General features: G+C 40.3%; 1 protein-coding gene and 1 long non-coding RNA gene across 4 annotated transcripts in view; one reads left to right on the top strand and one right to left on the bottom strand.

The window, feature by feature from the left end:
* Positions 1–2,332, top strand: part of KCNH5 (potassium voltage-gated channel subfamily H member 5) — a 543,084-nt gene extending 540,752 nt beyond the window's left edge. For all 3 annotated transcript variants that reach the window (XM_088471312.1, XM_088471311.1, XM_088471310.1), the window contains one exon: positions 1,333–2,332. In XM_088471312.1, the coding sequence (XP_088327438.1) occupies positions 1,333–2,268 (936 nt within the window). In that variant the 3' untranslated portion in view covers positions 2,269–2,332. The remainder of the gene's footprint in view (positions 1–1,332) is intronic.
* Positions 2,333–2,421: 89 nt separating this feature from the next.
* Positions 2,422–14,885, bottom strand: part of LOC148525083 (uncharacterized) — a 132,206-nt gene continuing 119,742 nt past the window's right edge. Inside the window, exon 3 of the long non-coding RNA XR_015878314.1 lies at positions 2,422–2,905. This is a non-coding gene — a long non-coding RNA (uncharacterized LOC148525083). The remainder of the gene's footprint in view (positions 2,906–14,885) is intronic.

The raw sequence follows: 14,885 nt of genomic DNA, 5'->3' as shown, positions 1-14,885 counted from the left end.
GACTTGTTGCATCTAATCACGTCAGCCGTGTACTATCTCCATCATGACTCCTTTACTGAATTTGGTTTTGGTGTGATTTTGTGCTGATTTAAATGCTTTCCTTCAATATACGTCTACTCTATTCTGTTTCTTTTTTTGAAGCCCAGACAAGAAGGATAGCTGGTTTAATTTGCATTAAATATACAGAATATAGACTAATTGTATTACACATTTGACCAAAAAAAATATATATATATATATATATATTTTTTTTTTTTTTTTTTTCCAGGGATAAATCTCTAAACTTGGGTCTGTCTCTGAAACTATGGACATTTGGCAACTATGACCAATGAAGCCCCTGGATCCAGAACAATCAAATAAAGTGCAACTGGATCCAATATTAGTAGCTGAAAATCCAGGTTGCACTAAATGTAATAGTACCAGACATAAGAAGACTGTGTCACTCATTCTGGGCCTGAGTCAGAGTTGCATGAAAAAGCCTCTGCATTGCATTCTCTGAAATGCCAATTAACAACTGTATTGAAAGTTGGTGGCATCTATGCTGCTGCCCTGCCCCTATATGCCCACTTGTACAAGCCGCCGTCATCGCTATTGGGACGCATTAGCACCAGCTTTGTCCTGAGTGCAGGAGATCCATCAGCCGGATATCTGCATACACTTAACTCTGAATAGTCCACAATTCCGTCTCCATGACCCAATCGTCTCAGTGACAAACCGCAGGTGCGAAGGCTTCCATCTCTGGAAGTGAAAGGATATGTATTCCAACATGTTACAAAGTAAAAATCAAATGGGGAAAATTTAGAATTTTGTCTGGTCTTTATTCTTTGGTCACCCAAATGGCTTTACAAGTGCATTGTACAAAGGTGTATATAAAGTTTAAAAAAAAAAAGTTTTTATTTTATTTCTTGAGCTCATTAAAGGTATAATAAACCACACACGTTAATGATATAATGATTGCATGTGCTACTGGTAATTGAGCGAATAATATTATAGTCTGTATCCCTATATAGAATAATGTGTATGATAGAACTTGCTATAAACTATTGAGCAGAAAAAAAGGGATTTGTGAGATGGTTTTGATTGAGCTATAGATTCTTTAAGGTTCTGTGAAATGTTCATTTTTAGATGTGTTGTCTCTAGATACAGGCACAGTTCTTAGTCCTTGCACATAGAAAACTAAGAGCTATAATAAAATTAGGGTTGTATTTTCATCCAACTGCTTATTACAACATTTCTCCTGCCTCTGGGCAGTGGATTTATAAATAACAATGTAATCATTTTTTTCTTCTAGAGAAACTCAAGACGTAACATTATTTTATCTTTTTCTATTAGATCGTGTTCCGAAAGATCAGTGATGTAAAGAAAGAAGAAGAAGAGCGACAAAGGCAGAAGAATGAAGTGACCCTTACTATCCCAGTAGACCACCCTGTACGGAAACTCTTTCAAAAATTCAAACAGCAGAAAGAGTTGCGAAACCAAGGTTCGGCACACAGTGACCTGGAACGGAACCACCTCCAAGTGGAGAACCGTTCTTTGCACAATGGAGCCGTCATTACTGGCACTAGTGTTGTAACCGTGTCCCAGATAACACCCATTCAGACATCTCTTTCTTATGTTAGAACCAACGAATCTTTAAAACAGAACAACAGAGATGCGATAGAACTAAAGCCAAACAGCAGTGGTGACCCAAAATGTCTTAAAGTTACCAGTCCCATGCTGGTAAAGAACGCTAACGCGAAGGGTTGGCTGAAGTTGAAGAACAACATCCAAGTCCACGAGGAGAAGAAGGAAGACTGGAACAATGTTACGAAAGCAGAATCCATGGGCTTGCTTTCAGATGACCCCAAATGTTTAGATCCGGAAAGTGGAGTTCCTAAAAATCCCTTGAGGAAAACAGACTCTTGTGACAGTGGTATTACAAAAAGTGACCTTCGTTTAGACAAAGCAGGAGAAACACGCAGTCCACTTGAACATAGTCCAGTTCAAGCGGATGCAAAGCACCCTTTCTACCCCATTCCTGAACAAGCCTTACAGACCACGCTGCAAGAGGTGAAACATGAACTCAAGGACGACATCCAATCACTAAGCTGTCGCATGACTGCTCTTGAACAGCAGGTGTCAGAAATCCTAAAACTATTGTCTGAAAAGAAAGCCCCCCCAACACCCCCTAAAACTCCTTCCAGCCCCCTCCAAATACCATGTCAGGATATTTTCAGTGTTTCAAGGCCGGTGACACCAGACTCTGAAAAGGATGAGATTCAAGTATAACATATACTGTACATGCGTGTGAGTGGGTGTATGGGTGCATATATGCACATGTAAAGTAGGCATACAGATGTACTGTATGGTATGTATATATGCAGTCATATTTAATCTTAATGTCTTCTGAGCACTGTTCCCTCTAAGCTGAGCGATCAGGAAATGATAGTGTTAAAAACTTGTTAGGAAACGTCATTAGACAGGGTTGCACTGAACAGCATATTTTCAAAACAGCCTTTTGGGGTTGATCAGAATAACATTTTAATACATATTTCCAGAGCTCCCTGCTTGGAGGGAATACTGCTTTAGTGTAACTTGAATATAATATTTTATCAATTTTTGATGTGTAATTATTATTGCATGTCCAGCTGGATTCTGGCCTGCCAAAGAAATGATCCTTAACATAGTTATAGCTTGTAAAATATGCAGTTGACTGCATGCGTTCTTTACATTAATTTATAATCTTCATTACAGAAATTATTTGTATATTAAAAGGCTTACTGTTATATTTAAATATCAGGGTCCAACCTGGCAATATTGCTAGAAGAAAAAGCTGTCGGCCTCAGGCTTGTAATATGGTTAATTTATCATCGATGTCAGTAATTCATGAGCAAAATACAGTAACTTCATATAGTCCAAATGATAACTAGAAAAAAAGAAAAGAAAAAAAAATCTGTGAAATATATGGTAATTTCAGGTTAAAGATGACTCCTAAGATTTGAGTGTATTTTAGCACTTCCTACCGTTTAAAGTGAGGTTATTTCCATAATGCACTCTTGTTTGCTGTAAAGTCATAGACAGGGTAATCTTGTACAGCCTGCGTATGATGCGTTTAGTATGAGGTTAGCTGCGCTCTAAAACTATGCATAAACAGACATTTGCTCTCTACGCCACCTGCAGGCTTGTATAAGTACTACATCTGACCACTAAAATTCAAGGAATAATTAAAATACTTTTTTATGATGAAAACACAGTTTAATATATAGAATTAATTAAGTGTATCCTACTGGATGATATTGTATCTTCTTCGTATATGCCGTAGAAGTCACTTACTATTGAGTTCTATGAAATAGGCCAATAAGTAAATAAATAATATAATAAAAGCTATGCATTTTTTGCTACTAAAGTTAATAGCGAACTTCACTACACTTTAATTTTATGCTACACATGAAAACAAAATATATATTTTTATATCTCCTCCAGGTATGTTACTTGCTGAATTAATTTGTGTTTAGCTGCATGAAAATGCAACCGGAATGCCCTCAAAATTAGGAACTTTTGTGAGATAAATTGAGAATGTAATGTTCCTTCTTTTGAGGTGCGTTCTAGGTCAATTATCACGTCCAGTAGCTGGACCCACCTCAGATTGATGGGATATGAGCATAATGTAAGGGCCCTTGTTTGGCAAGAAAAGTTATATTTCTAATCGTTCAGTTTCATACATCACTACAAATGAATATTACACTTTGCTTACAGGGTATATATCTGTATAATAATCAGGAAACAATTATAATATAGATCAAATTGAGAATTAATATTTTTATTCCTTTAATATGTTTAAAAAATATTCTGCCTATTCAGTAACATTCATATATAAACTGTTTTTTATTGGGATGGCGATGTATTGGTGCAATATGTATACAGCTGGACTAGAAAATTCAAATCGTCAGGTAGTTATGTGGAGTCTTTGTGGCTTCCACTGAGTATAGTCTACATTTATAAACAGTAAACATATTGAAGTAACATCGGTATCACGGAGGCACACTATTAAGGACAGCTACTGAGAGATATTTAGAAAAATATACAATACAGGCCATTTACCAACAAAAATTAATTCTTAGGATCTGTTCTAGGCCTTATAAAGTCAAGACTTCTTGTAGAGGAGTATGGGAAATGACAATAAAAAAGTTCTCATACACTGTGACGTCAGTCGCACCAAATAGTCACTCTCTGCAGAGGCGGTTTAAGAGAGGAGATGACCCGAGTGCAGGATCCGTTTCGGCCCCCTCCTCTCTGCAGAGCAGTAGACCCTGGTTTTGTGTCAGTCTACTGCACATGCGCAGGTCTCTGGGAACATGGCGTCCGCGCCACATTCTCGGAGACATCTCTTTTGCGCATGCGCAAAACACTGGGAGAATGACCACTGTGCCAGTTTCCTAATGTTTTCTGCTGTATATCAGTGCAGACCGATGTGGAACTTTGGAAAGATAAGTATAATTATGTGTGCAGCGTGTGCGGTGAGCGCCCCCCTGGGCCGCACAGTCTGCACCCATTATAAATACGGCAATGCCTCTCAGCGCACCAGGTCTCAGGCGACTCAGCCGCGCCGAGAGTCTTTCTCGCTCAAAATGTGCATCTTATTCGCACAAATAAAACAACTGGGAGCGACAAAGATACTCTGCTAGCTTGCACTGATCAATTTGATGTACGACATTTGTACATCTGTGTGCGACTGAGCCTGAATCAGTATATGAAGTGCTACGATGCAGCGGCCGCAGCTTTTTCTCACGTCCATCTCTGTTGTGCTTTATCTTCGATTTGTACGTGTGTAAAAGTCACAGCCCGGTGTCTGTAGTACACTTTGGGGTTTATGTGTCAACATTGAAAACAGTGGAGAAGTGAATCATTGGAGAAGTTACCCATAGCAACCCAGAGCCGTAACTAGACTTTTTGGTGCCCTGTGCCAGAGAGAACATTGGCGCCCCCTCTCCCCCCATTTTTTAAATAGGGACATAAGATAGTGCACCTGAAAAAGGGCCATAGCCTCATGGGGAAGAGATAGTGGAGACCAGGAGATGCTGGGGATAAAAGAAGAGGAAGCTACAAGTGAGAATAATACCCTAGTTACGGCCCTGTAGCAACCAATCAGCTTTGATGTAGCATTTATCAAGTACAGTATATAAAATAATAGGTAGGAGCTGCAGAGCCGTAACTAGACTTTATGGTGCCATGTGCCAGAGAGAGCATTGGTGGGCCCCCCTCATTTTTTTAAATAGGGACATCAGATAGTGTACCTGAAAAAGGGCCATGGCCTCATGGGAAGGGCCAGTAAAGAGATAGGGGAGGCCAGGAGATGCTGGGGATAAAATAAGAGGAAGCTACAAGTGAGAATGATAATAAACAGGAAAACTGACAGGCCCAAACAGCGCCCCCTGCCCTGTGGTGCCCTGTGCCAGGGCACTGGTCGCACTACCCAAGTTACAGCCCTGAGGAGCTGATTGGGTACAATGAGCCACTTCTCCACTGCTTGATACATAAGTAGGGTGCAGAGAATTCCATGATCTATGAATATAATATATTGGCAACTCCATACACGTCATGCACTGCAGAGCTTTATGTAACAGTGAAATATTAATATCGTCAGTGACCAGATGGTTTTATAAATTGAATAATATGTTAATGACAAAGAAGATGAAGCTCAGCCACAATGATTTATAAGCACTACAGTATATACAACTTGCAATTTAGCATATAACATGCAGACCATAACTAATATCTAGCCTGAAGTATAATTTTGTAACCAAAATTAAGAGTACAATTTATCAGGTTTTTCCAAGTATGCAAGTGGCGTATCTTATTTACATGTGAATAGTGGTTGTAAAGTTAACGCTTCAGTTTTTTAAATTTATAAACGGTGTACTGTAGTATGCCGGATAACCTTACTAACAATTCTTCTGATAGAAATCTCCCACCCAGCACTGGATCTTTTCAAGTTGCTCCTGAAAAGCAATAATTAGAAAAAAACAAAACAATACCCATTATATACATGGATCTACGCAGACCCCACCCACAACTAGCCCCACCCACAGTTCTGCAAAAGCATGCCTACTTTTAGGTTGGCCATGTCCCTTCCTCAGTCCAAACAGCAGTATTACCACCAAAATTGGGATTATTGGGCACTATGGGTATCTATATAACTCTTTAAATTATCTGAAATGGGCATCCATCTGTACCCTGCATCTGTAATGGGTATCCATCTGTACCCTGCATCTGTAATGGGCATCCATCTGTACCCTGCATCTGTAATGGGCATCCATCTGTACCCTACATCTGTAATGGGCATCCATCTGTACTCTGCATCTGTAATGGGCATCCATCTGTACTGCATCTTTAATGGACATCCAGCAAAGATCCCCACACCTAGCTATACTACCATATTTTGTACTGTCCCTGATGTCGGGATTCAAACTGGGAGTGTGAATTGCTATTTGTGCTGGTATTTTGAGGGACTCCCTTTCATGTAACATCTGTGAGTTCATATTGCAGTGTGAATAGATATGCATGCTGACTGATTTAGCTCCCTGAAACCGAGATGGTGTAAAGGTGCCCACACACATACCGACTTGCTCCCAATCAGCCAATGTATACGATTTCCCCTGAACTCTCCCTGAACTCTCCCCAGGCAGTCGTGGTCACGATTTGGAGTTAAAAATGTCCAATCTGACTTAAGATCTATCGTGCAGCCAGTGCATTGTATCCCAGATTGGCTAATCTGCCCTACAGCACGGCAGATCTGAAGATGCGATGTACGACGAGCGGGGACGCGCATCGGCATCGTGATCAAGTGTAGAAACTCACGATTTGGCCATTTTTTACATGATCTGTCGTCACGATTCGTCGAAATCGGCCAAATTGGATGAAAAGTCGGTATGTGTGTGGGCACCTTAAGGATGGGGTGGTGGAGCGCTTGCATAGTAATTTGTTAAAGGAGCGTTGCTGGAAGCTTATGGCAAGCGGGAATCAGATATTTATGATACCTCTCGGTACTTGTATATTGAAAAGTGAATAAAAACCAACAAATGGTTGTGGATTGGGGGAGTTCTATTAAAATACTATGTTGAATACTATTTGATGTTATGTGAAATACTATATTGAATGCAGGAAAAATAGTTGTTTGCTTTTATCGTATCCCCTGTACGTCATTTTGGTGGACCTTTGTTATATTCCACAGGTCACATACAGCAGTGACATTATGCACTTCTGATTGGTTAAAATGTCACATGACATCATTCAATGCAGCTACATTGACCTCAGAAGTATGGGTACCATGTAGCGATTAATGAACCTTGATGATCAAGTGTCTCCTCTTTATCAATAGTTATACGCAAACCTGGACTATCCCAAATCGTTTATTTATCTTTAGCAAAACACACATGTTAGCATGAGCTAAGCACTTTTCTCCACCATGGGATTCGCTATAGTGAATTCACCTAGAAGAGCATTTTTTTAAATCGAAAGCTAAACCAAATTTCTAGTGTTCCAAACAAAAAGCATCACATGCATTACCCAATAATCAGCTCCAAAGCGCAATACTTACATTCTGGCTATAACAAAGCGTTCTCTGTATACCATATATACTATGAAGGTATATTGGCATCTAAACCCATATTCATGAATGCACATTGGGCAAAGTGAATACACATTGGGCAAAGTGAATAATGTGAAACTTAGTCAGACATTACCGTACTGTATGTTTGCAATGTTGAATTATGTGAGGAGGCAGAATTCTTTCAGGAACACTGGTAGTAGCCTTGTCTTTATATGGAATGTTGCACTTTTTCAGTATAGTCTCTGTTTTTGTTTGTCTTCATAAATTACATAGGATATTAATAGAAGTCTGTTTTTTTAGGACTATGAACTACCCTTTTAGGGACAATACAATATTCCCTCCAGTTTCTATAGCCCGATCGAAAATAAGTTCCGAGCATCATTTCCACAAACCATTATTGATAAGCAGAGGGAGGCAATCGGGAAGCCGACTGCCTAAATACCGGCAGCCGGCTTCCCGACTGTCTTATCCCGGCAAGGGTGAAATGCCGGGCGTCTAGATGTAGACGCCCGCATTTCCCGGGCGCCGCGAGCAGACAGCCGCGGGGGGGGGAGGGTTAGGTTTAGGGCTGCCGGGGGGGACTTAGGGTTAGGCACCCCCCCGGGAGGGTTAGGGTTAGGCTAGGGGGAGGGAGGGTTAGGGTTAGGCACCCCCGGGGGGGAACTTATGGTTAGGCACGGCGGTATTTCATACCAATTCCATAAACAGACACCAGACACTACGTGTTGGAGATAAAAGGTTATTTTTATATGGAAGATTAAACTGAAGCTCAGGGCGTTCTCATTTATTTATAGCGAAATTAATTTAAAGGATAAATGATTGGTATTTAAGACAATACCTACTAAAACCAAATTGAACTTGTATCAGTTATCTCTGTGACAACATCCTCTATAAATTGCCTTATCCTACCAGCTAGCAATGTAGATAACCAGTAAAAATACCAACAAAGCAATTGTGCAAGTATTCTAGAAAATGAACTATTGGTAAAATGCAGAATTCTAGCTAGAAACAATTGAAATATTTATCAAAGACGAAGATATTAGACAGAAGGCTGGGATTGGTGGAGGAGCTATGAGTCTCCAGCTGCTGGTAAATGGTAAGGTTGATACATTTGTATCAAACATTTCATAAACATTGAGAACCCCAACATTTTTCAATTTGATTTGATTGAGCTGGACTGTAAATCTCTTGGGTGTTGACATAAATTATGTAGTCAAGATTTCAGTGTTCATAGGAAAATAAGGCTCCCCTGAATGCAGCCTCTTATCAAATACCAATAAACTGGAAAACTTGCATATATTCAGTAGATAGAAAAAAAATATAATAACATCTATTACTCTATGAATCCAAAGCATTTTGCCCAACTGTGCACAGTACTTTAATAATGCAAAAATTAGAATAAGATAAATAAAACAAAGTCCACCTTCCTCTTGATTTAGGATATGTTAAATCAAATGTGAAGAAGTGGTTTTGTGTGCCCCTAACGTGGTAGCATTCCAGCTTTAGGAGCAATCACGCAAGTGCTGCAATTTTTTTCAGTTTATATTGCATCAGGAATAATAATTTTTACATGATTATTCCCGCTATGTACCAACAATTTCTACAAGGACAACACTTCGTAAGAATCGCTGTCCCTGTGAAATACTTCTCAACACATTAGAGGAGTCTCTTTGTCTTTTCGAAAGACTCCTTCACAGTGACTGAGAGTGTGCATGCGTACAGTGTCAGTTTGTGAAAATCCATGGCGCTGGACAGAGGCTGCGGGAGAGGGTTAGTAAGATCCCCTCCTGAGAAAATGTTAGGCATAAAGTGGCTGTCACCATTTGTTGATGGCAGCAGCCTTCGGGACCAAGCTCCAAAAAGCTATGGATTTTGGAGCTTGGTACATCGGAATCAGACTGAGTTCCCATTGACAATAATGGGGACTGCGATATGCAGCTATAGTTATTTCTGTGAAATCTGCATTCATCTGTTGTTACATACATAAAGTTATGCAGAAACTATAGTTTCTGTATAATTATATGAAAATTGTGCTTGATAAATATGCCCCTAAGGAGCAGATGTACTAAGCTCTGGAAAGTGATAAAATGGAGAGTGATAAATTGGAAAGTGATAAACCTCAAACCAATCAGCTCCTAAAGTCGGGTACGCACTGGAGCGATGTCAGGACGATATTCCATGTGTATGCCTGTTTGTGCTCTACGGCGGTCGCCAGCGGCGGTCGCCAGGCTTGATGTGCTGCACATCAAACCTAGTGATATCGCTAGCGACCAATACATTGTTAATGAATGATGTAACGGTGATCGTTATGTCTTTCATTAAAGTCGTCCAGTGTGGACACATCACTGTTGACGGGTATTCGCTCCAGTGCGTACCCAGCCTGTCATTTTTCAAACAAAGGGCCGTATTCAATTAGAGGCGAAAAGCCGTTTTCGGCTAAAAAGTTTCGCCGATGTCATTTCGCCAGGCGAAAAAGTATCGCCATATTCAAAACGCAATGCAGTGTAATAGGCGAAAAAGATTCGCCTATGAATAGGTGGTGAAAAAAGTGCAGAATTGCGCTTTTGGGGTGCAAACGCCAGGAAACCACTCAGCACCCTTGGGACAGCCCCCCGCAGCATAACTACGTCAAAAATGTCCTAATAAAAAAATGAAGAACACCCCTAAAAATGACTTTGAAAAAGGGGGTGAAAAAAATCGGGGTACAAACTGCGAAATAAGCTTTTGGGGGGGTCTGTCAGTATGGGGGAGGATTTTTTTGTTTGCAGGTGCTTGCTGAAGGTGCTTTTTTGACGTTATTTAAAACTTCACTTTTGCAATTTTTAACCATGCTTGCACCCATTTTCATGTACCCCAAATTTGCTGGAATTAGTTATTTTTTCCTTAAAAAACTGCTAAATGCTATTCTTCACCACTTGTGCAAAGACGCTAATTAGCAGCTATTGAGAGCATTTAAGTACCCCAAATTCCTTCAGCACGGCTATTCGGGGGCATCTAGATTGATTCCCAATGTTAGTGCATCTTTTGGGGGGCTGTCAGGCTGGTTTCCCCAAATCTGACAGCACTTTTTGCCTGTTTGCGTTTCGCCGGGTCCCGTTTTCACGTCCTTTGGAATTGAATAGGGCGAAAAGCGGGGCCGCGTGCGAAAATTTTTCGCCTCCAAAACACGTGAAGTCGCCGAAAAGTACATTCCGCCGACGCCTGAGAATTTATGGCGACTAATTGAATACGGCCCATAGCCTGTAAGATGACAGGAGCTGAGTGGCTGGTCTAATTTATAACTTTCTAGAGCTTAGAACATCTCTCCTTTATAAGTCCATTAAAATGATCACGCACAATTTGAAGTGAGATTGGCCTTTTGTTATTCCATTATTAGTGTATGGTAGTGCTAGTGATGCTGCATTGCACATGTTGTTTCCAAGCCTCACATACTGTAAGCCAGACAAGGCCTAAAAAACAGCTCAGGGATAAGGACACACTCACAAAAAGTTATAGTTTTAATTTACTCTGGGGTATTAAGAGGGTAGGGGGAGGGGTGGAGTTACAAAGTGCCTGGAATGGGCTTGCCTTGGTGAGACATGGGTGACAGCCCACAGCTCTGGCCCCAACAGCCCATCAACAACACTGTTTGAGATGGACTATTTAAAGGAGAAAGTGGTGGCAGGTAACTGTGTGGATCCTATTGGTGGTCCACATGGTCACACACACATAGGCTGCATGCATCGGTTTGGGGAAGAATCTGTGCATGCACACCGTGCAGTTGTAATCATGCAGTGGCCAGTGTTGCCTCTTAGCAGCCCTGACTGTCCCACCTGTCTTTGCTTTAGTTCCCAGGTGGGTTCTCCTTATCTCTCTCAAAGTGAACAGTATTGTGCTGAACATATTGCTAGAGAGGATAAGTCTATAATGGAGAAAATACTTTTCTTTATTTATTTAAAGGTATACGTAGAGGAAGCAATAAACAAAGTTAAATAATGTACTTTGCTACCAGAGCAATTTACTTATTAATTAACGTTAGTAACTATGGGTGAGGGAATGCACATTTAGTGTTCATTCTAGCACCCTGCACCTGTCACAGCCCATGTAGTTACTCTTTCCTGCCTGGGGTGTCGCTCTCTTCTCTCTTGCTTCTAGCATACTCTGGTCTGTATCTCAGCAGTTTGTTGAATTAGCTGAGTGTGCCAGAAACACCAGAGCAGAGAGGGACAATCCAGGCAGGAATAAGGAACTGCACCAGTTGTGATAGGTGCAGGGTGCTAGAATTAACACTACACATTCACAGGAAAAAGGCAGTGTGCAATCAATAATAACTAATATCCATGGAAAGGTAAAACTATACAATTCACTATCCTTTACAATACATTGTTTGGGTTTAGTTTCATCATCATAATGACCTTCATACCAGTCAGATATGATCTTATTCAGGGGGAGATTTATCAAAGCTTGGCGAGAGATAAAGTGGAGAGAGTTAATGTACCAACCCACTGGCGTCACTAGGGGGGTGCAGGCCACACCATTCAAGTGGGTGACACAAAATAGCAGAGCTGTTCTGCTATTTTGGTGTCACCCTCTTGCATGGTGTCACCAAGCAGGACTACAGCGTGTGTGTCACCCGCTGTGCTGGGGGAGGCTGGGGGCTGCCCAGCAGCTCTTGGAGCACTGGGCAAGCCCTCAGCTTGAAGAGAACCGGGGAGTGACAAGCGGTTACACAATACATGCCTACCCTCCCGGTTTTCGTGGGAGGCTCACGATTTTTCGGGTAACCCCCGAACCCCCGGAAGGGTAGACACTTCTCCCCCGCATTCTGCCCACTTCCTAGTGAAGTGGGCAGAGTGGGGAGAATATTAGTGGGCATTGGCGCGGTTCTGAGCATTGGGGACAGGCCTAATGTAAGAATTGCGTCATTTAACTCCACCCCCTATGTTAATTATGCGTAATTACATTGAATTCCCGATAGGGCGGGGCTTAACAGCGTTACTCAGTTGGCCCCGCCCCCAACTCCGCCTACCTGCTTCACCACCCCGGCTTTCTCCTGGGGAGGAAGATTCAATAGTAGGTAAGTATGGGTTACACCCTAAAAAGTCACACATTAGGGGCATGGCTGTGCAGACACAAGGCCCCGCCTCCTTCAGTAGGTACAAGGAGTTCCTATGTGCCGCACTGGGTGTCACCACCCATAGTTATGCCACTGTACCAACCAATCAGCTCCTACCAGTCATTTTTCAAACACTACCTGTAAAATGACAAACTAATTGGTTGGTACTTTATTTCTCTCCAAGCTTTGATAAATCTCCCCCTAATGTGATAAACTATGCAAACAATTTTTAGCTGAGAGGTTTAAGTTATAAACACGCTGGATATGCTTATTAAAACAAAATATATATATATATATTTTTAAGTTGAAATGTAGAGAATAAAACACAAAGTTATTCTTTGCCATGCAATAAAATCCAGCTCTTCATAGACCACACAAGAGTGCAGATTAATTCATTTTAGTCTATGTATCCCATGCTATCCCAAAATAACAACTGAAGATTAGTGCAAGTTAACCAAGATCCCATTGAATTTTCATCCTTGTAAGAATTTATTATATTAACTTTGCAAGTTGTACTAGGCACTGTCCCGGTGTCTGTTGTGGAGTGAATGGGCAAAATTATATGCATTTTTTTTATACAATTGTGATTTTTCCATTTTCTATTAATTGGCCTAGCTAGCTTTCTGGGTGTTAAACAGTCCATACATTCTCGTAATCACGATCTTAAATGTTTTAGGGACTTTAAAAGAAAAAAAAATACTGTAATGTTCTGGAATACTCCCCGGAACTTACCTGTTGTCACTGGTGTGGCTTAATGAACAGTATAAAGGTATTGGGCATTAAAACCTTTGTTGGTGACGTAATAAGCACTGTAATAATTTTGGTTATATATCCTTCTTCTATTGACAATTATCTGTTTGTTAGTAATATCCTGATTACATGACATGAAATTTAGCATTAATTATTATATTCCATATAGAACTTTAAATAGGTAAGAACACAAGGGTGACATTAATTGTGGGGAGTAGGGAAACCGCTAAGAATTCCTAGATACGCCCTCACTGTTCAGTCATTAGGATTTGGAGTAGAACAATTATAGACCAGATTAGTAGGAGAGATGTAGAGAGGTGACCTACAGTCCTACAGTACAGTGACAGATTCAGTTATGGAGTTTTGTGAACAGATCATGGCTGGACATGTTAGAGTAGTGCACATCATTAGCAGCCAAAAACATCTCTAGTGAAATTGGCTTCTTTAGATTAATAATTAAAATCTCTGCATGAGGAATAACCATAATCATACTTGCCAACTCTCCCTGATTGCCAGGGAGACTCCCTGAAATAGTAGCAATCTCCCTGACTCCCTGAAGAGTCCAGCAAGCTCCCTGATTGCACCTAGCCCCATCATGTAACTGTTATATACTTGTGGACAAAAATAAGAAATCAGAGATATCTACAGTCAAATGGGATCATCAGTGCCATTTACCTGCATTGATTATAAGGCACAATGATCTCTATGGCTACACGCATTTTATTTAAGGTTTCTCGTGGCCACTTATATGGAACCCTTTGTAAAACACAATACATGAGCAAATCCTGAAAAGTATCAGTGTGTTTTCATTTGCATCAACAAATAGATCTTACTAACTGCTTTGGGGCTCGTTTACATTTGGATGAAATTAAGTTTTATGACACGCCTCTCAGATGTAGCAGTACACGCCCTCATTCCCACATTAACTACGCCCTCATTGGTGTTGCAGTCACAATCTCCCTGAAATGTTTCAAGTATGACCTTAATATTAGATACGTTTATATGTTACATACAGTACTTCATAGTACAGTAATTTTAACTATTGCGCTTTTTCAGCATTTGCATTTTGCTTTCATACATTACAGATCTGAGATGCCTCTTTTTTTTTTTTTTTTTGGGGGGGGGGCATTGTTTTGAATAAGCATTCACATTCAAGATGTATCATATGGTAAATTATGTAATATATTGTACCTAATTAGAGTTGTACAGCTTTAACAGTAAAGTACTTTGACTATATACACAAAAATAAAATTGTTATAAATATATATACACATTTATGATACGTAAGTTACTTTTCTAAACTTGAACATCAATCATTTGAATTTAGGTATTTTATACTTTTCTTTGAAATGTCATGTTTTATGGTTTGGATTGGGATTTATTGATCATATGTGTACTTTTTTTGCTACGCAGAGATAGGCATTTTGTGGGCTAAACCAAAATTTGAGAATG

The sequence above is a fragment of the Taudactylus pleione genome, unplaced genomic scaffold (genome assembly GCF_031769625.1).
Source record: "Taudactylus pleione unplaced genomic scaffold, aTauple2 ptg000113l, whole genome shotgun sequence".
Classification (NCBI taxonomy): Eukaryota; Metazoa; Chordata; class Amphibia; order Anura; family Myobatrachidae; genus Taudactylus; species Taudactylus pleione.
This window is presented reverse-complemented; position numbering and strand designations above follow the sequence as displayed.